Here is a 21,465-nt window from a genome sequence, read left to right on the forward strand (position 1 = left end):
CCTCTTTTGCTCTGCACTGAATCAAAACTGCCCTGTTCCCTGACCTCGTGCTTCATTTTTGAAATGCAGCATGAAGTCAATGACAAAAGGAAGCACCTTTGCCATCTCCCTCCAGCCCAGAGCCATTGGAGGCATGCTGGCTTTCTGTGTCTGCCCTCTCCCAGTGGCTCACTTCTAGGTGCCAGAGCCGTTCCAGTTTGTTCTAGAGCTCCCCACCATTTGTTTTCCATGCTCATCTCTTACACACACAGCTGTGTCTCCTCTGCCAGCACCAAGAGGAAGAGATGGTCCTAAGAGGCAAGAGTCACTGGGCCTGCAGTGTCTGGTGAAATAGATGCTGCTGCAGGCTAGATGAAATTTGGCCTGTGGATATAGGGTGCTTTACCCCTGCTGTAGGCATCTGAAAATTCCACTCGTGACACTTTGAGAGATTTTAGCAGAGTGTTCCCTAGGTAAATGAAGTTGTTTTAGCCCCCGCAAGCCTGGGATAAGGAAAGGGAAGGCAAAGCAAAGGTTTTAGAACTAGATCCCCTTAGTCAAAGTAAGATGGTCCTGGAGGAACAGTCACTGGATACAATTCCCCCTTTCACAAATCAGATGGCATGTGCCTGAATAGGCAAGTAGGAAACTCCAAGTTGAAGGATCCTAAGAGATGTGTAATGTAGCACCACTTTTAAGAGCTTTGTCATTTTCTTGTTCTTGATGTGATCTCCAGCTACTCTAAATCATTTGTGTTGCATCATATTTTTTTGGAGACCTGTGAGGGGACAACAGAAGCATGATGAAAGGGACAGAACTTTGGAATTTGCTAGGTTGTGAGAGTTACAGAAAGCCCAGGCTTTCTAAACTGAGCAGAGGCTTCCAGCACCTGAAACTTTCAAGTGAAGAAGCTTTGGGAAAAGAAATATTTATTTGTATAACAATCCCAACATCATGATGACCTGTGGTCTCTTTCACTCTTCTGGAGAAGCCCTCAGAAAGCTAAAAGTGGAAATGAGGAATAGAGAAGGGAAGTAGGAACTGGAGGAAAGAACAGGATAGGATCAAGAGAGTTGGCAAAACCACCCCTCCTCTAAAGACACTCCTCTAAAGTGTGCAGCCTGTAAGAGAACTGGAGGGTAGCATTTTTGACACTTCATATTTTACACAACCAGAGACCATTCTGAGGGGGGGGGTATGTGCCACATTTGGGATTATGTGGCAAATTTAGGAGCTGGCAAGTTTAAATTTGTTATCTAGACTTCTGCAATAATCCAGACTTCATTTTGCAGACAAGGCACAAAGCAATTACTCTAAGGCAACTTACCCCAACCTGCTGTCCAGATGTTTTGGACTATAATTCCTATCAGCTCCAGCCCATGTGGCCAGTGATTAGGAATGGTAGCTGTTATAGTTAAAACATCTGGAGGCCATCAGGTTGCAGAAGGCTGTTCTAAGGTCTGTAACTAGTGAGGAAGAAGAGGTGGTGAATGAAGTCTCTGTGTGTGAAGAGGAGGAGGCAACTACCAGGAACCCATACTAAGACCCTTCCCAGAATACTGTTCAAGTACTCAACTAGCAACTAGCAAGCAGCAGGCAAAGCTAGATACAGCTTCCAAAGACAGCACTACGCACAGTTATCAGAGTCCCATTGCTCAGGGTGGCAAAGAGTCCTATTGGAACTGCACTACTATGCTTAAGGACTGTTAATAAAATAATTGATGTATATTTATGTGTTATGCCTTGGCACTGAACACAGCAGCACAATTTGCTTAGGAAACTCCCAGAACAAACAGCTTCCTCAAAGCAAGTTGCCCAAATCACAACTGCTTGCATTTCCCCTGAAATCAATGGCACAATGATAAGGGGAAAGTATTCCAGCAGCAGTCAGGCTACGCAATAAGCCTCAGGATACCATTTGCTGGAGAAGAACAGCAGAGAGGACTGTTGCCTTTAAGCCCTGCTTGAGCTTTCTGGAGGGATCTAGCTGGCCACCGTAGGGAGCAGAATGCTGAACTAAACGGACCTTTGGTCTGATCCAGCTGGACTTCTATGGTAAAGATAAGATCACTACTTCCTCTTTTCCTGCTGGTTCCTCTGGATCATGCTAGGATCCCATTGATGACAAGTGAAAACAGAAGTGCAATTAAAACAAAATGAAACTCAACGAGGCTTCCAAATCACAGTTGGGTTGCATTTCCATTCACAAGTAACACACTCCGTGGCTGCTACTAGGCTGACTTACTTCACTTTCCTCTTGTGTGTCCTGGCAGTGCAGCTCCTTAGAATTCAGGTGCAGCCTCCATTGCCCCCCAAATGAAAGCCTGCAGGAAGCTCTTTTCCCCAGAGCTGTGTGCCTCCAAGCACAGAGAGTTCAGAGGTATCACGGAAAGGTTTGGCTCCAATTCCCAAAACTAAGCATTAAAAGGTGTCTTTATAAACTAAGTCATCTGACTCACATCGGTATAAGTCATGTGCAAATTAGTACAGCAGCTCTCAACCCTTACAGGGGAATCTCTTCCCAGTCAGGTTCCTTTGCAGGCTTTGTCCCTCCTTTGACTTGTCAGAATCTGAATGCAGACTGTCTTCCGCTTGCTTAGTAGCTGTAGAGGGAAAGAGGTGTGTCCTCCATCATGTCATCCTGTGAGCAAAAAGAAGAGACCCTCTTAATTTTGTAGGTGAAGGGAATCAAAGTAAGCACTATCCTCAGCCCACACTATCAGTATGATTTTATGCCCTGTTGCTCCGCAGCTGCACCAAAGTAACCCCAAACCTTTGATATATCAAAAAATACCCATCTTTGGAAGAGAGGCTCAGGTGAGGTAGGTAGATTTATTTTTATGCTGCAGTGGCACTGAGAATATGACCCTGGCGAGACACTCATCCTTCCTGATGAGAAGACCCATAATTAGTGGAAAGCTCATTAAGCTTAAAATGGGGATCTAGCCTAGGCCACTCTGATTGTGAAGAGGAAATTCATGGTGCCAATTTCTAGGTTTTCCCAAATGGGGGAAGAGTTTCCAAGACCCCACTGGAGCCACTGCTCCTCCCTTTTCCTGATATCTCCAAGGACAGAGAATGCAACAGAAGTCACTAGAGGGGTTCCCTATCTTCCACATCTAATTTTTCCACTCTTCAAGTTAGGACTGACAGCAGTATGGATTGCAACTCCTTTCTACTCGATCTGATCCTGACCTTTGAATGATGCCTCAAAAACCCTCTTGAAGCAAGGGCTCCTGCTTCTTGCAGAGAAGAAAAACAGGATGAGATAAGAGCTTGTAGAGTCAGGGGTGGACAATGTATGGGCCCTCCAGAAGTTCTGGCCTATAACTCCCATCATTCCTCAACATTGGTTGTATTGGCTGGGGCTGATGGGAATTGTAAACCAAAATATCTGGAGGGCCACAAGTTGTTCACCCCCGGTATAAAATCAGAGGTAGAGCCCCCTCCCAATGTGGATTTATTGTAGGCACACACCATCGGCAAATCTTGAAGTCGCCGAAACTGTGGCCGACCGCTGCGCTGGCGATACCTCAAAAAGCCCATAAGAGCCAGGATCCCTGCTGTTGCAATGAAGATGAAGATAAGAGCGACCACCAGAGGATCCTCACCAACAGGGCTGGCTTCTGGAATACTGGGCAAATCTGCAAGAAGGAAATGGTGAGATGGTGAAACAGGGATTATAACCCAGGGCTACAATGGCACATTTACCACCTATTTCAAAAGTCAAACTTGAGCACACAAAGAGGCTGAGACCATTGGTCCACCTAGTTCAGTATTGTCTACTCAGACTGCCAGGAGCATTCTGGGATTTCAGACACGGATCTTACCCAGCTCGATCTGGAGATGACAGTAATTGAACCCGGAACCTCCTGCATACAAAGCATGCACTCTGCCAACGAGCCACAGCCTCTCCTGAAAAATATGTCTCGACAACTACTTCCCTGACTTGCCTACTATATATCTATTCCTCAACCCACTCTATTCCTGCTGTCCCCTGGCATAGGGTAAGAGTACTTAAGACTGTACCTTCCCCATCAGCTTCAGCTATCTTTTGTACATGGTTAACTGGTTGTTCTGTTTCTGCAGGTGGGACTCCCTTAGATATGAGCGTGGAGGAGAGAACCCCAGATGTTTGTGTGGTAGTGCTAGATGCATTCCGTGTGAGTGTTCGTCCATCAGTAACAGTAGCACTTAGAGCTGTTGTGGATTCAGCAGTGCTCTCCTCTGTGACAACTTCATGATCTGTCACTAGCATGGGTTCTGGTCTCCTTTCAGTAGGCCCCAAGGTGTTGAATATGGAAGACTTTGGCTGGTGAGTAGCTGTTGGTCCTGTAGAGAAAATCCAAAAGTGAATCAAGAGAACAAAGTCCTGGTTCTTCCCAGTTCAGGAATAAATGAGGAGAGTTCAGCATGGCCACTTTCTCTCTTACTGTTACAGTTCTAGCACATGGGTAGAGCAGGCTCTAGAATGAGATGGATGCCAAACTGGTAAACAGATGCACAGCATTGGCTATGACACGCTAATGAATGCTCACTAACCATTGCCATCGTTTGATTTATAATGGCAGGCATGCTGCGACACGTATGTGCATGTGTGTGCGAAATCTTGGTGCTCTGTATAGAGTGAAGCCTGCATAATTTATTCAGATTATAGAATCTGAGCTCTCAGACTTGTAGAGACTGGGGATGTTACGCAGCAAATCTAGGCAGCTGGGGTGCGGCCTGCCTGCCCTCTGCCTAACAATCAAACAGCTTTCAAATAGGCATCTGAGATCAGCTCTTCTGTTATTAGGTTCCTGAAGATGGGAGATGAAGTAGCACAACGTACCCAATATGGCCCAGCGGATATCTCTTGGAACATTCCAACATAAGCAATCAATGGATTGCCCAAACACATCAGAAATGAGTTCCCTCCAGATCAATGCTTACGTCAATATGAGCTTGACATCATCTGTTTCTGATGGATCAGACACAGCTTTTTCCCCTTCCACTGTCACCAATGGGTTCCCTTAGAAAAAAACTATTATTTATCCTGAAAAGATCAGGACAAGCAAAAACAGTCAAAGAAAGATCAATCTAGCAGCTCTGCTCCTTTGGACACCTAAACTCCCAGTTTGTAATGTTCCCTGCTGATCATAAGCAATCCTGAACCATGGGCTGCTATGATATTTCTTCATCCTTTGATGCTAGGTGAACTTATTTTATCTTTACTCCACCCAATAACCAGTGTTCTCTGGGTGGATTACAAACAGTTAAAAGACAAATGACATACATTCTAACTTAAACCCCATTTCTGCAAGTTAGACACAGCACCAATATAGGGGCACAGATATTGTCTTGTTAAACATGGCTTTTAAAAGTCCAACCCTAATTCTACCATTTCCTATCGAAAGAAGCTTCTCCAGTATCAGAAGCAGTAAACCTATATACACCGGTTCCTGGGGAACATGGGTGGGAGGGTGCTGTTGCACCTGTGTCCTAATTGTGGGTCCCTGGTCGACAGCTGTTTGGCCACTGTGTGAACAGAGTGCTGGATTAGATGGACCCTTGGTCTGATGCAGCATGGCTCTTCTTATGTTCTTATGCTGTCCTGTATATCTATTATTTATAGGGGCTATTCAGACAATATGCTAAACTATGGTTAGGCCACTAACCCTTTTGCAGCAAATGGTTAGTGAGCATGTTTAAACCATGGTTATGTAACCACCATGGCTAGGAATGGTTCACGCGACATGCTAAACCATAATGTTTAGCTCAAAATGCTTAGCCACCGTGGCTTAGTGTGTCATCTGAACAAGGACATACCTAGTAAGGAAGTGCATAGCTTATTACATTGAGGCAAGCTTCAATATCTGTTAAGTGCTTCATCCCAGAATTCTTGGTCTAAAACTCAACAGTACTTCCAACTAAAAGGGAAATGGATGGGGGCGGGGGGTAGAGGCAACCATGAAAAGCATAGCCCTTTTGCTCAAAACATTTCATTTCATTTATTACATTTCTATACAACCTCATAGCTAAAGCTCTCTGGGAAGTTCACAAAGATTAAAAATCTTTAAAAGATGTGATACTGTGCGTAATATAAAACCAGTTTAGCTACAAACATATCAACAGGCAGCAAACCCTTTGCTGTTTTAAATTTGTATTTTAAACCTGTATTAAATTCTGCATTGCTGCCCAATTTTATCCGGGTTGTGTTTTTATATTGTATTTTATATTATGCTTTTATATTGTTTGTTTTATATTTTGAATGGTTTCCATGGTTTTAATTTTTGTAACCTGCCCAGAGAGCTTCAGCTATTGGGCGGTATAAAAATGCAATAAATAAATAAACATACACATATCCAAACAATATCCCATGACCTAATTAAAAACCTATCATATTTATTTAATAAATTTATATACTGCCCCATAGCCGAAGCTCTCTGGGCTGTTTACAAAAGTTAAAAAGAGTGGACATTAAAAAAGTATACAAAATTTAGAACCATCAAAAAATATATAAAAACAACAGTATAAAACAGTATCCATTTTAAACACAACAGTTCTGGGGTCCATTAAAAAACAAACAAACTTAGCATATGTTGTTAAATGCTGTTAAATGCCTGGGAGAAGAGAAAGGTCTTGACCTGGTGCCGAAAAGATAACAATGCTGGTCCCATGCAAGCCTCATCGGGGAGATCATTCCATAATTGGGGGGCCACCACTAAAAAGGCCCTCTCCTTTGTTGCCATCCTCTGCGCTTCCCTTGGAGTAGGCACTCGGAAGAGGACCTTAGATGCAGAGCGCAGTGTATGGGTAGGTTCATGTCGGGAGAGGCGTTCCATCAGGTATTGTGGTCCCAAGCCATGTAAGGCTTTATAGTTTAAAACCAGCACCTTGAATTGGGCTCGGAAACGTACAGGTAGCCAATGCAAGCGGGCCAGAATCGGTGTTATATGTTCGAACCTTCTGGTTCCAGTTATCAATCTGGCCGCTGCATTGTGCACAAGCTGTAGCTTTTGAACCGTCTTCAAGGCTGCCCCACGTAGAGGGCATTGCAGTAATCTAATTTGGAGGTTACCAGAGCATGGATGACTGAAGCTAGGTTATCCCTGTTCAGATAGGGGCGGCCAAATGCCTGAGAGTAGAGAAAGGCACTGGCACTGAAAAGATAACACTGTTGGCATGAATTGGGCCTCACTGGGGAGTTCATTTCATAATTCAGGAGCCATCACCAAAAAGGCCCTCTCACTTGTTGCGACCTTCCGAGCCTCCCTCAGATGAGGCATCTGGAGGAAAGCCTTGGACAATGAGTGTAGTGTGCAGGTAGGTTCATGCCAGGAGAGGCATTCCATAAGGCTTTATAGCTCAACACCAGGACCTTAAATTGGGCTTGGAAATATACAGGCAGTCAATGCAAGCGATGTTTGGACCTCCTTGTCCCTGTTATCAATCTGGTTGCTGCATTTTGCACAAGCTGCAGCTTCTGAACCATCCTAAAGGGCAGCGCCATGTAGTGCACATTGCAGTAATCTATCTTGGAAGGTAACAGAGCATAGGTGACTATAGCCAGGTTATTGACATCCAGATAGGGATGTAGCTGGACCACCAACCAAAGTTGGTAGAAGCCGTTCCATGCCATTGAGATCACCTGAACCTCAAGTGGCAAAGATGGCTCCAGGAGAACCCCCAAACTACAAACCTGCTTCTTCAGGGCGAGTGCAACCCCATCCAGATCAGACTGAGCACCCTCCATGCGGTCAGAAGAACCAACCACCAATAGCATCTCAGACATGTCTGGATTGAACTTCAGTTTATTAGCCCTAATCCAGTCCATCGTCACAGCCTAGCACTGATCTAGCACCTCCACAACCTCAGCTGATGAAGATGAAAAAGAGAAATAGAGCTGCATATCATCAGCATGCCAACGACAATTCTATCTAAAACTCCAGATACACTCAGTGGGGTATGCAGTTTTTATAAGCTAATCAGCTCTAAAGATGATGAATGAAAACTGAACAATGTTTCCTATGGCGATCCTTCTCCACTGAGAGCGCACAGAATCAAAATTAGATCTAATTTTACTTTTCTATTTCTTGCAAATTGTATCTACCCCCTATCCCTCCATTTTCTTTCGTTCTGGTCAGTTTTGTCTTAAGCTACATGTGATGAGAAATGGTTGGAGGACTCTGTAGTCTTACCTTGCGTCTCCTCTGAGTGAGGGGTTTCTGTAGTCATGCCGTTAGTGCTGGAAATAACCCAAGATGTAGTATTGCTGGGTTCTGCATCATACTGGCTAGACTTGTTAGTTTCCATGAAGTTTGCAGTAGGAGTAGAAAGGGAAGGGAAGTCAACGCTACTATGAGCAAGATGGCCTGTAGTCTGTAGTCTTGTTGTGGTTTTCAAGGAGCTGAGTGTGATAGGAGCCAGTGTTTCAGGTGGGCTGGAGCTGCTGGCATTTAACTGTGAAGCACCTGTGATATTGCCGTCCTCACTGATGACAGTAGGGGGGACAATTGTCCAGGAACCGAGGCTGCCAGCCTCACTGTGGGGAAGCGCGGTAGGTGGGGTTGTTGATAAATTCTGCCCATTTCCTAGGGGAGGGGGGGAATAGAGGAAAGCTAAAATCAGTAGAATCCATGTTAACATATGAGCTTGCCCAGAAGGTCAACTGTTTCGAGCAAGGGGAAATGAGATGGAAAGGGAAGGAGCAAAGCCCACAGAACAAATCAGTTGCTGTAAAAAACAGAGTGGGGTGGAGAGGTAGCTCTTCTCTTGTTAACCTCCATTTCAAGTCATATACTACAGCCATTCTGGACTTTGCAGAATGGAAATAATTTCTTCCAAATCCCAGCAGCCCCCATCCCATCCCCATAAATATAAAGCGTGACAAACCAAAGTATAAGGTTTCCTACTACAGAAAAGGAGATTGAGTTGTGTATGACCACCAATGGTAATCGTTGGGCATGGAACCAGGGAGAAATCAGTTACCAAGTCATGGATTTGAAGCCATGCCATTTCCCCTGAGATACATATGCAATCATGAACATACTGAAATGTTTTCTGGGGCTGCTCACTTTTCCTTTGCAAAATATAAAGTAAGGGGATAAAAACATAAATCTAGTATTTAGTACCTTGAAGTCCAAATAACTCCTATCCCTGGGACACAGTTACAGGTCTTCAGGATTTCAATACGTTCATCTGCCATAAGCAATTATATATACTCATCCTCTAAGTGTCAATCCTTACGTTGCCAAAATGGCACCATCCATCCATGAAAGGGAAAATATCAACAGACCTAGGGGTGTGGGCAAAGTTTGCAGAAGTACAGTGCATCTTTAGGGGAAAACACTCCTAAAGAGGGGGAGGATTGAGCATGCTCAGTAGGCATGGAATGATGACTGACTGTTGGGGAGGGCAAAAAACCAGGGGTTGAGGGAGGAATGGAATATTCTGCAAGAAGCCATGCTTAACTGGGTGGCACCCTGAATATTCCATGGTGCAGTATTTTCTTGCAGGTCCCACTTTTCAAATGCCAAATGTTCTGTCTAGAAAAATCCAAGTAAAGTGTCATATGCCCTTGTGACAACACTGGGTAGTAAAGAACCATCTGGAATTGCAGTAAATAGGTTCTCCTTCCATAGCACACCCACCCACTTACATATATAACATCTCAACAGAATGTGGGACTGTAGAACAAACAGGATGAGGCTGTGTGAGGGTCAGAGATGGAGGCGGCAACTCAAAATAAAGGACTTGTGGGTTCCTCAGCTATTTGTCTGGCCACAGTGGTAACAGGCCCAGCTTTTCCTTCTTAGAGTAGCACAACCAGTAAGGGTGGGGTAAAGGAAAACTGAGACTGTAGAGTGAGGAAACCAGAAGGAGAGCTGAGCATAAGCAATGCTGGCTAATAGTTACCCATTAACCAGTTCTTTCTGGAGAACAGCTTTGAGCTGCGATAACCTTATTTTATGATAGGGCAAAGCAAAAACAAACGGGAAAGAACTTGTCAGTTCCCACTTGGTTTTCACTAACCAGTGGACTTCTGCTCATACAACAACTGCTTTCTTTATGTTGCCCTTGAGACTCAGCCTGGCACTAGAGTTGTGCCTTTGTAATCACTACAGCAGAACCTAGAAGGTACCCCAAGTGGAATAAGGACCTTGTATGTTCCATATAATGTACAAAATCAAAAGAGGTACAAACAAATAAAAAGATGGTTAAATATGAAAAAGGTAGAAACCACACAGAACTTGTGCACATGATAAAGCAGGAGTTAAAACTGAACTCCCACTCTCCATCCAGTGCCACAAGCCACAGAATTATAGTTCTCAATAAGCTCTTTACTTGTTATATTTCATTCTTCAGTCTCTGCTGAGGCAGCAATTCCTAGCAGATCTGTAGCAGACACATGCGCACAACTGGGCTGGCATCTTCATCCAGACAACACACACATACACACACACAATCTGCTTGGGACAAGGAATCATAGGAAACACACAACACCAAGTCCCAACAGCACGCTAAAATGGTTCTCTGTGTATGGAATAGGGTGGGTGTTTATTTATTTATTGATTGCATTTCTACACCACCCAATAGCCGAAGCTCTCTGCATGAGACAGCTCCTATTCTGGCTCCCACTACTGTTCTCTCGTGAATTAAAACGTTTAGCTTTATTTATCTCGACAAAGTGTTGGACTAACCCACCCACACTGAGGGACGGAAACAACAGTCTCTGGTCATCTTGTTGTGGGCACTGATTCTTTTCTTGGGCCAAGAAGCAACAGGACCACCCATTCTTTGATGCCTTATTGTTACTGAGATACTTGGTTTGTCTTTTTACAATAGCTAGGAGGACCACAGAGACATGTGGCTGTTAAGGGCTTGTTGGTTGTTGTATTGGGCAGGTTTTCCTTCTCGAAGGCACCTGAGCCCTTTGCAAAAGCTTCATCTCTAAGTAGTTCTAAAAAGGCACCAGAAACCTTTAATCATAATGATCTTCTAGACATCTGTAGGTCATCTGATATTTCCAGAGTTTTAATATCTCTGGACATTTTTGTTCCTCTTACATTTGTTAACCCACTAACAAATTACCATAGCTATCTACATGCAAAATTTCCCATAGGAGCAAAACAGACTTTTTCCCCTATGGGAAAAACATGCAAAATAGCATTCCCAACCATAACTATGGGTGGCTCAACCAGTGGGGGATCCAGGTTGGGGGAGGTTCGGAGAGCAGTTGTGGGAACTCTTTCGGGTCTGCATGGTGAGCGCTCGGGGCGGGTAGGTCAGAAGCCAGATACGCTCTTATGTATGGCAAGTAACTATTTTGCTCATTTTAAACTTTCAAGGCACTCCTAATCTATCGATTGAGGGGGGATTTCAGTGGCAGTTAGCATTGGGCAAACCACTGGAACACATTTCCTTTCACCTTAGTAAAGAGCCTTGCAAAGTCTTTCCCTACCAGTAGTTAAAATGGATGACAGGATACTGGACTGCCTACACTTGAGATCAGCAAGAGCTCACACTTCTATTATTATTATTTATTTATTTATTTAGAGTATTTTTATCCCGCACCTCAGCCAAAAGGCTCTCGGAGCGGCTTACAATGTATCAATAAAGAAGACAGTCCCTACCCTCAGGCTTACATTCTAAAAAAAGACATGACACACAAGGAAAAGTGTATGGGGAGGGAAGAGGGAGAAAATAAAAAGAAATTAAGGAGACTGTTTAGGCTGGTGGGAAGGCCCTGCTCTGTCCTCTCATCTCCCAATGGAGGGGAAAACCAACAGCTCCTTCTTCCCCACAAGGTGAAGAAGGCCCTGGGGGGGGGGGGTTCAACTGAAGCAGGCTCTGATGGTGCCTGCCTGCTCCAGTCTCCCTCACATCTTCTTCCCCACAGGGTGAAGATGGCAGTTAGCCCTGTGGGGCGGGGGGTCCAACTGAAGCAGGCAGACTTCTATGGGTCTCTGCACTTTGGCAACCCTTGATAGGTAACTTGAGGGGGCTTTTCAGAGAGGACAGGTTTTGTCCATCAAACTGACAACCCAGACCAGCAATGATTCCAAGGGTATAGTTTGGATTTGGCTTGTAAGAGAGGACTACAAATGCCCAGGGCACATAATACAGAGAAGCTCCTCCCTGACCCACCCACCCCAAAAAGGGAAAACACATTTTTCAACTAGAACAAAGGTAGAGAAATCTTTCTTTTATATCAGCATGCATTCATTATGCTCAGTAGCTGCAGTAGCTTCTTTATGCTGAAATGTCCATCAAGTCACAAGTATTCCACCCTCCATCACTACCCCAAGGGTGCAATATTAAGATACTGGCCTCCCTTTATCCTGAAATGGGCAAACCAGCAATCATGGCACAGCATGAATCATATAATCTGGCTGTGGTTTAATCATAAATCTGCAAACATCAATTTACATGTTTAAAAAGTAAGTTTCCAGTTACAATGGCCGTAGAGATGACCCTGACAAAGATGGGAGCAGTTACGTAAGACTTAGAAACTAGAACTGATTTGAGTGCACTCTCCCATAGCCAGGGATGAGCTCAGTCCCCTTCTCCAACTGGCTCCTGCAACTAAATACTGCATTGCCTCCTCCCTTCAGCATTGTCTTATTCTTTGGATGGAGATGGGTGAGTGGTTATAAACAGCCAAAACACCCAAATTTTATGCCAAAGCAAGCAAATGAGCAAGACACCCACCCACAACCTATATACACAGTTGCAGAATTTAAGACTAAAGATTCAAGGGCTATGGTTAAAAACCTCACATTTCCTTTGTATCTTAAAAAAGATTTCTGTAGCTCTTTGTCTCCCTGGGCCTTTCTGGCCGGACCAAGCCGGAGCTATGAAGAACAGTTTGCTGATCCTGAGCCTAATAAAACTGGGACATAGTCGGATCAGGCAATATGCCTCAGAGCCCAGGCTCTAGGGAAAGGCCATCTCTTCCTGCCAATTATGAGACAAATTAAACCTTCAGCTGTAGTAATGAAAAACTCATTGAAGAATGGTTCTTTAGAGACCACAGACAGCACGCCTGTTTCATGCCATTTCAACAGTCACACTCAGAAGCTTCTGCTTCAAGCGGTCCAACTTTTCCTCTGCTGTTTTGGCAGCTCAAAGTCCTTCCAGTGAGAGTGTTTGGAGACCAGGTGGTGTGCAGATTCAAATTCTACCTATCCTGCAAACTCACAAGATGGCCTTGGGCAAATCAATATCTCTCAGCCTCCTCACCTTCCAGACATCTGCAGTATGAGGGCAATAACAATGACCTAACATTGGATCACTGAGTTAATATCTGGGAAGTGAATATATATAAACGAAAAGTATTATTAACTTCTGATCATAATAGTAGGCCAATGAGATCTGCTAGTGGTGACTACTTCATTTGCAGCTGGAACACTGCAATGATAATAATACAAAAGGTTGCAGATCCTTGTGGACTAACTTCTGCGGGTGTGTTTTATTTTGCAAGATCTAAAATTACACAGAATTATCAATCAGGTTGTTGTTTTGTTTAATGTGTATTAAGTTCCTTCTGTATTTCATATCTTATGGGGAATCACAATTCAGACTGATAAAATTCTTTATTGATTATGTATCAGTGTAATGCTAAAGAATGTCAAAGTTCTTTAGCTGAAGCCTTGGCTGACAACTGCAATGGGTGGTTGACTGAGGTGATAGACTGGATTGCAACACTTACACCCTCTCCCCTTGTCTAAGCAAGCCTGAGTTCCTTGATAGATGGAGGGTGGAACTGAGAATTATTAAAAACTAAGGAGCCAGTTGGAGCAAATAGCAGAAAACTCAGACTTCTGATACATCATAGAGCCCATCTGAAGGCCTATGAAATGGCATAATGAGGTCAGTAGTTCTTTACCACCACCATTGCATGAGTGGAATCTTAGTAATTAAACCCCTCTGTAAAACACTCAGAACTACCTAGAGATGATCTTGCTAGCAATAGGCCTATTTCAAATCTCCCTTTGGGATTAAACCTTATTGAACAAATGGAGGCAGAGTAATTTCAGACTTGCCTTGACTATCTCTTCTTCCTTGACTCTTTCTAGCTGACCTCCAAGATGGATATGAGATCAAGACAAGTTGTTCTGGTGGTGGATCTGCAACTGTAGATAGATGGTGAGGGAAGAGGTGTCTCCTTATTGATGCTCCTAGACAGCATTTGATACTGTAGATCATGATATTTTGTTGTACCACTTTTGTTGAAAAATCTGGTGGGATGAGCAGTCAGTTGTAGTGGTTTCGGTCCTGAATCAGTGTCTGGAGGCTATGGTCAGATGAATGAGGTCTCTAAATCTGAAACTGAATCCCCTCCCAGAAGGTGTAATGCTAGTTAGAGGCCTGATGCCTTGGGTGGTGGTGGGGAGGATATTTATGTGCGTGTTATTTATATGTATGTAACGCTGGCAGAATAGGTATGCTCCTGGATCCATCATCACTGCAAAATAAGCAGGTAGGAGCAGTAGCCTAGAGTGCTTTTTATTTGCACCACCTGCACAGGCTGCCAGTGAGCTTCTGAACTACTTCAAGGTGTTGCATTTAAACCCTTTCTTAGTATTGGAACTCAGAACATGCCTCTCTAAATTCGGTAAGTTCATCTTTGGCCCTTTCTACACCTAAGGATTATCCCAGGAAAATGGAGGGATCCTCCCTGCCTGCTCCCGGGTGTCATTTGCATGCACAGGGACGATCCCTGGAAAAAAGGCAGGTGTAGAAATGGCCTTTGAAAGCTCTGCTCAAGGTTTGTTCCATCCGACAGACAAAGTTGAATGAGTATATAGGGCAAGGCTTTTTTAGTGACTGATCTCCATAAGTTCAATTGTGTATCTCTTCCCTACAGAGAGAAATTATGTAAGGCCTGTCTTTTTACCAAGGCCTTTGGTTAACAATTGGAAGGTGCTTAAATAGTTGTTTCTGTGCTGTTGATTTGATAATTGATTTGTGCTGTTGATTTGATTCGACTTGCTTTATTATTGTAGGTGTTGACTGTGTTCTAATTGTTAGGTGCCTTGAGCAAATTTGGAAGAGCAGCATAAAAATGAAATAAAAACTAACCCCATCCATAAGCTACTATGCTTAAATAGTACCATGTCTGCACTTACAAAACTAACTATGATATGCCCCAATGCTATGTTTAACATGAAAGAGCCTTTAACAAAAGAAGATGGTCTGATAAAAGATACTGTCTTCTTTTGATCCCAGAAAATTTGGGACATGACAGAACAGCAGCCTGCATCAGTTACTTGCATCAGAGTCTTTGGAAGTGACTGATACTCTTCATATTCTCCTGCATTTTCTCATTTCCTGCTCTCTGAGGTTTCCACATAAGGTTCTGTTCACATGTGAACATAGTCAGCAAGCCTATTTGTTTGTAGTTAGCTCTCTGCATAAGGCCTCTTGGATTGAACAGGTCCCATTTAATTTTTAAAGCTAGCAAGACCAGTTTAAGGGGGAAACAGACACTACTCACATTGGCTGTGCATTACACACTACTCTCAGTGTATCTGTGACCTCGGGGCCTGGAAGGCTGACAATCTAAGCTTTATGTCTCTCTGCAAATCAGGGCTCCATTGGAGACATGTATGTACGGAGGACAAGCAAACATCTACTACCACTCCCCCAGACATAGCCAGAGGCATTAAGGAGGGAAAGCCAAATTTCACAGGCCAAAAACGCACTGGAGATTTAAAAATATTTTTGGAAGCCATCAAAGGCTTTCTGCAGTCAGCTGGGAAAAGGCACTATTGAGTAAGACAACTACCTGCTTGGTTACTCAAGACTGAGCTGGCAGGTAGGTTAGATAGGGTGACCATATGGAAAGGAGGACAGGGCTCCTCTATCTTTAACAGTTGTATAGAAAAGGGAATTTCAGCAGGTGTCATTGATACGCATGCAGCATCTGGTGAAATTCCCTCTTCGTATCCCACAGCACCAGATCTCTGCTACATCAGAAAGACTCGTTCTTTTCATTTTAAATTGTGAATGCAGTTGTTCTCTTTCAATACACAATACACATCTACTCTGAAATGTTAGCAAATTGCTACTTTTAAACTCTAATGATATGATAGGGATTAAATAGCTGGTGATGTAATGATCTCACTTGGAATCCAGGTGAAAATGGCAGCCCTTTATAAAAAACAAACAAAGGTTGGATGACCTCAGTGAGTGTACAAGGGGAAAATGTTCACTTGAACATGACATGACTCATACATGGAGATAACCTCCATACATACAGGGTTCTACTTCTTTTTAACCCTCTCCCAAACCAAGGAACATTCTAGAATAAACACTCAGTCCAAGTCTGTTCAGGGTCTTTCAATGCTATCTTAACCATGTTTACTCAGATATAAATCCCAAGTTCAGGAGGCTTTCTAGTAAATGTATTGAAGACTGCAGCCTTACAGTGCATTCCTATGTCACTTGTTTGTGAGTAAGCCACACTGAGCCCAGTGGAATGTTTGTATAAGCATGTGTTGGGTAAGTAGTTACATTTTATTTGTTTAGGCCAAAACTACAACATTTGGTAAGGTAGCAAAAACAGACATACAATGAATTATTTGTAAAGCAGTGTTCAATACTTGTTTTGAATTTGTACAGCTACAAAGGAATATAAAGCTGACTTTATACGTATATTTTTTATCTGTACTAGATAATAAATGCTCACTTTTTTAGTGAATTCACAATGGTTCATTATTCGATATCAGGTGCTCTTTTTAACCCTCACATCCTTATAAAGGAGAGGGGGGACTCAATAGATTAAGTAATTGTGTAGTACACAAATAGAAGATCTATGTTCAAATGTCATATTCCCAAAACACCATCCAAAATAGCCACGGCATCGAATGAAACCTTAAAAAGGTCAATGCTCTCCTGATAAAAAATCTAGCAATATTAAGTTATCATAAATATGATAAACTTTATACATTGGGGACATTGCAAAAATTAATAGCACCATTTTTTTTTTACAAAAGCCACTTTGGTAAAAGTCTGCTTTTGTAAAGTGAGCCTTAGAAAACCCATATAGCTGTGGAAGCCCATCACCATTCTGGAGCCAGGCTACTCCGTTTTGTAATAGTAACTGAACTCTGTTCTTGAAGATATGGTTTTGGTAGCCCCTCCTTATCCATCTGGGTGATCTAAACCATTAGTTAAAATATGGTAAGATGTTCCATTCTTAAAAAACAAGTTTGCACCCAGTTTGAGTGCAGTGCACTATAGTGCTCTTCAGGGCAACCAGGATGGTTCTAAGAATCTTATTTTGAAGACTTTAACCTCAGAAATGACATTGTTGCTCCAGATATCAACTCCATGCAACACCTGTGTAATAATGTGTTCTTGGTTAACTGCAGAACAGGGGGCGGGGGGGGGGGGGGGAACGGTATTCACCACAGTTGTTCCACCAAATCTTTAGGGTCCCCTCTTTGATCGAACAATCCTGTGAGGTAGATTAGGTTGAGAATGTTACTGGTCCAGGATCATCCATTCCACTTCGTATTTAAGTGGAGATTTGAGCACTGGTCCCCATGATTTAAGCCCAACCCTCACGCTGCGCTATTCACAAGCCAGTTAGGTTTTCTCCCAAAGACTAGTTTTCCTATTATTTATAATCTTTATATTTTCTTTGCACTAAGTCCCCAGTGTCATTAGTAGCTATCTCAACTTCACTTGGGCATAAGAGAAACAGGCCGCACCACCTGCATATAAGATGACTGAAGGGTTTTTTTGGGGGGGGGGGGTGTTCCTTTGTTAGGAAGATTTTCTCTCCAGTGTAGCCCAGTAAGATCATGGATATATTGCTGCAAAGAAGAACAGCAAGAATAAACCTTTGTTTGACTCCTCTAGTTGCTATGTCATGTAGCCCTAGTTATTACTCACAAGGATGTATTTGAGTACACCACTTTAATCAATAAAAAAAGCCTATGATTGAGATTTTTCTCTGAAAATTTAGCCTACAGCTTCTCTCAATGTATAGAATCAAATGCAGACCACAGGTCAACAGCAGCCTCAGAAATAACCCTTCTTTTGAATACTAAACATGCATAGGATTGAGTTGTTAATGAGCTTATAAGGAATATATGTACCTCCCACCATCAGGATATTGGGACCCCCAGGAAGCCATGAAAATAAATGTGGGGAAAACTGCTTTACAATCCATACTAAACATACATAGGATCAGGTTGTTAAAGAGCTAGCAAAGAATATATGATTAGTGGGGATAATGATATCATCTGCCACCTCTCTCAGAATTGTTCCCTCTGAGCTTAGCTGCAACCCTCACAGTAGCTGGAGAAAATGGATTTTCCGGGCAACACACACACACACACACAGATAAATATGGATCAAAACAACTGCCTGCATTTTTTACTCTCCTTGGTAATGCGGCTATGGGGACTGTCATGAAAAACACCCACTCTTCAAAATTTACTACTGTTTACAACCTAACACCCCTAAAGTCTAGGTCTCCCTTGGGTTATCTGGCTATAAAGTCTTTTGTAAAAGAACATCTGAAGCCAAGGAGCCTAGGATGTCTCTTTCATAAAGCAGGAATGCAGTCGTAATGCTCTTATTTGACAAAGTATTTTTAATAAGAAAAAGCAATCAAGGTCATAGCAAGGGAAAAACAAGACAGAATTAGGATTACTTAAACTAGCTTAGTACATTTGTTTGGTTTAGTTGGTGCTGCTAAACAGGGCTGTATAGGTTCCATTTTGGATCTGCCATCATAACCTATAAAGCAGCATAACAACTTTAAGAGCAAAGGAAGTGTACGGGTGAGGAGTTCAGAACCTTTCCTCTCCCCGGGGTGTACCTCCCTGCTTGTCTGATGCTCAAGCGCCACTTTCACCCAGCTGGGCCCAGCCCAAGAACCAAGCCCAACTGGAAGAAAAGTGCCTGAGACACAACGGCCTGTGGGGAAGTAATGTGGGGGAAGGCTCAGCTCCTTTCACCCAATTGTGTCCCCTTTTGCTTTAAATCAGACAACAGCTTCAGATGTGATTGGAGCAGACCCAGATTTACACAAACAAATCTGCCACAGCCATTTCTATTCTGAGTCTGAACTGGGGGGCGGGGGCAGAGAGACCTCGGGTTTAAAATGCCCCATCTGTGGCTCTGGACAGAAGTAAGCTGATGATCTGCCCCCCACCCACCCCCAGCAGCTGAAACATCATGGCTTGAAGCCTCAGACTGTCCACAACCACCAAGCACACTTGGGCAAGAAGATTCTGACTATTTAATGATTAGAATTGTTTAAAATTATTTTCTATTGTATTACATATACATTTTAATGTGTACTGCTTTGTTTTTTAAAAATATATATATATTATATATATATATATATTAAGCGATACAGAAGTGTTATTATTATTAATAAATGTCAGCAGGGGAAGTAGAGACTGGAGGGAGGCAATGAACGGAGCCCTCTGAGCATATACAGAGTGTGTATATCCCTCGATTGCTGTCCTGACCGAACGCCTTCTTCAGGGTTTTCCAAATTCCAGATCGGCGGCTGTGGCCTCTAGAGAGCCTTAAGCCTCGGCACCTCTCATTTTACAAACCAGCAGCTACAACAGGTTGCGAGGTCCCACGTCAGACCTCGGGAGTCCAAGCCTGTGAAGGGGAGGAGGGGGGCGCCCTAACAAAGGGCCACATCACCTTCCCAGACACAACACCCCTCTCACGGAGAGTTTCCAGCCACCTCTCTAGTTACTACTCCGGAAGGCGAGCAGCAGCCCTCTCCACTACATCCAGTCTCGAAGTGAAAGTAGAGAGAGTCTCCCGGGAAAGTGGCGCGCAGGAGTGCGACACTCTCTCAAGGAGCGGAAAACCTGGCGCACCAACTCCAAAGAGCTAGGAGAGCAGACCCGCCAAGGGAGCCGAGCTGCTAGGGACCCAGCGGGCGCGCCCTCGGCAGAGGCTGGGCACGCTCGCTTTTGTGATGGCTGGCTTCTAGGGCGCCAGGCGCGCCCTGCCTGGCGGATCTAAACTAGGTCCCCTTGGCTGAGATGCTGGCGCCTGATGCCGAGGTCTACCCAATTGGGGAGGGATGGGGCGCGCAGCCCAGGTACCTGGCAGGGACAGGATGGTTCCAGCGAGGAGGCAGCAAACACTGGGGAGGCTGTAGAGGGAGCGACGCGTTGCCGCCATGCTGGGCTGGATCGGAATGCGTTGGTCGGCGGCGGCGAACGATCGGTGCAAGAGCGAAAAGAGTAGCAAACCCCGGAGCCACAGGGCTCTAGACTACAGATAGTGAGTCACTGCCACGTGGTTCATTCACAAACATACAGGCGGGACTAGTAGTCAGGGCGTGTCTGGTCTGCCTTCTCGCGCCCCGGAGGTTTCTCTTGCCTCTTTCGAATAAATCGCCCCCGTCCATCCTGTTCGTTGAAACAAACGTCCGCCTGATTCTCTCCCGGTTATTGGTCAGAGTTATTTCTATTGGGCGAACGGCTTTGATTGGGTGCTGGTGTTCATTTCCTAGCACTCTGGACTTTTCTAGGAACCTTTCTACATGAGGCATTTATTGTGCCCCCGTGATTCCTCACTCACTATAGTTTGAGAATGCTTTACGCAACGTCTTCGTCCTCCGGGGCCTCTCCTGTACTTTGCAAACTTTTTAGTCGGGTTTTTTTCTAACGAGGAGAGAGTGGTATTTCTGTGATTGGAGGCATGAAACCCTCGTGCAGAGAAAGAAAAGCCCTGGGGGAAAAAACTTGTGTAAAGGGGCCGATCTTAATCCCACGAAGAAACTGGAAGAAGCCTAGCTGAAGTGGCAGCTTCAAAGCCCATTTTTGACCTTGGTCTTATGGGGAGGGGCTTTGGCAATGTGTATTACCTCAGTTGTGCAAGTCACAATTAATATTTCTGTCCTGCCCCCCTTCCATGCTTTACACCTGTTTCTACTCTCCTAATTTGTTAGAGGGGGAGAAATAAAATAAAGAACAATTTGCCAATCCTAATTAAACAATGAAAGAAATTCTGAACATGTGCAGTTTTGCATTTTAAACTCATTTAGAGCATCCCGATAAGAATAAAATGTGTTTTGCTTCTGCTGCCCTGATGCTAAACACATTTACTTGAGAATAAGCGCCAAGTTGTGGTAGAAAGAAATAACATATATTTAAAGTAAAAATAATAAATTGAGTATTTGCAACAACGTACATACCCAGCCATCCTCAACTGTTTTTTAAATAAAATAATAATAGCAAGATGCTGTGCCAAGCCCAGTGGCCCCAACTTGACCATGCCAGTTCTAGTGCTGATGCCAGGCCTGTTTACCACTACCCCCACCACCTACCACACTCTAGACCATTTGGGGACCTTTGGCTTTGGCCCCAAGGTCCAGCTGTAACTGCACCACCAGCTTGTGAGCTCTGTGAGATGATATCAACTTTCAGCTTAGCTCCTGTTGACACCAGAGGGCCAAATCAGGCTGTTGCTTTCAATGGGGTGAGGCTGGGGTTGAGGATGCTCTTG

At 43.9% G+C, this 21,465-nt stretch overlaps 1 protein-coding gene across 1 annotated transcript; it reads right to left on the reverse strand.

Annotated features, from left to right (window-relative positions):
- Positions 1–2,149: 2,149 nt before the first annotated feature.
- On the reverse strand, positions 2,150–20,175 carry LOC134407861 (mucin-2-like). The gene is made up of 5 exons (XM_063139839.1): positions 20,058–20,175; positions 8,160–8,552; positions 4,009–4,311; positions 3,457–3,623; positions 2,150–2,620 (listed from the first exon to the last, which is right to left on the reverse strand). The coding sequence occupies exons 1-5, from the start codon at positions 20,134–20,136 to the stop codon at positions 2,576–2,578; spliced, it is 987 nt and encodes a 328-aa protein (XP_062995909.1). The 5' UTR covers positions 20,137–20,175; the 3' UTR covers positions 2,150–2,575.
- Positions 20,176–21,465: the final 1,290 nt, after the last annotated feature.

This window comes from Elgaria multicarinata, chromosome 1 (genome assembly GCF_023053635.1).
Source record: "Elgaria multicarinata webbii isolate HBS135686 ecotype San Diego chromosome 1, rElgMul1.1.pri, whole genome shotgun sequence".
Classification (NCBI taxonomy): domain Eukaryota; kingdom Metazoa; phylum Chordata; class Lepidosauria; order Squamata; family Anguidae; genus Elgaria; species Elgaria multicarinata.

Excerpts from the sequence above, each read along its gene's own strand:
- LOC134407861 (XM_063139839.1), bottom strand. The coding sequence starts at position 20,136 with ATGGCGGCAACGCGTCGCTCCCTCTACAGCCTCCCCAGTGTTTGCTGC. Across the intron at positions 8,553-20,057 it reads AACCATCCTGTCCCTGCCAG|GAAATGGGCAGAATTTATCA; the intron begins GTACCTGGGCTG and ends CCCCTCCCCTAG. Across the intron at positions 2,621-3,456 it reads GACTTCAAGATTTGCCGATG|GATGACATGATGGAGGACAC; the intron begins GTGTGTGCCTAC and ends TTTTGCTCACAG.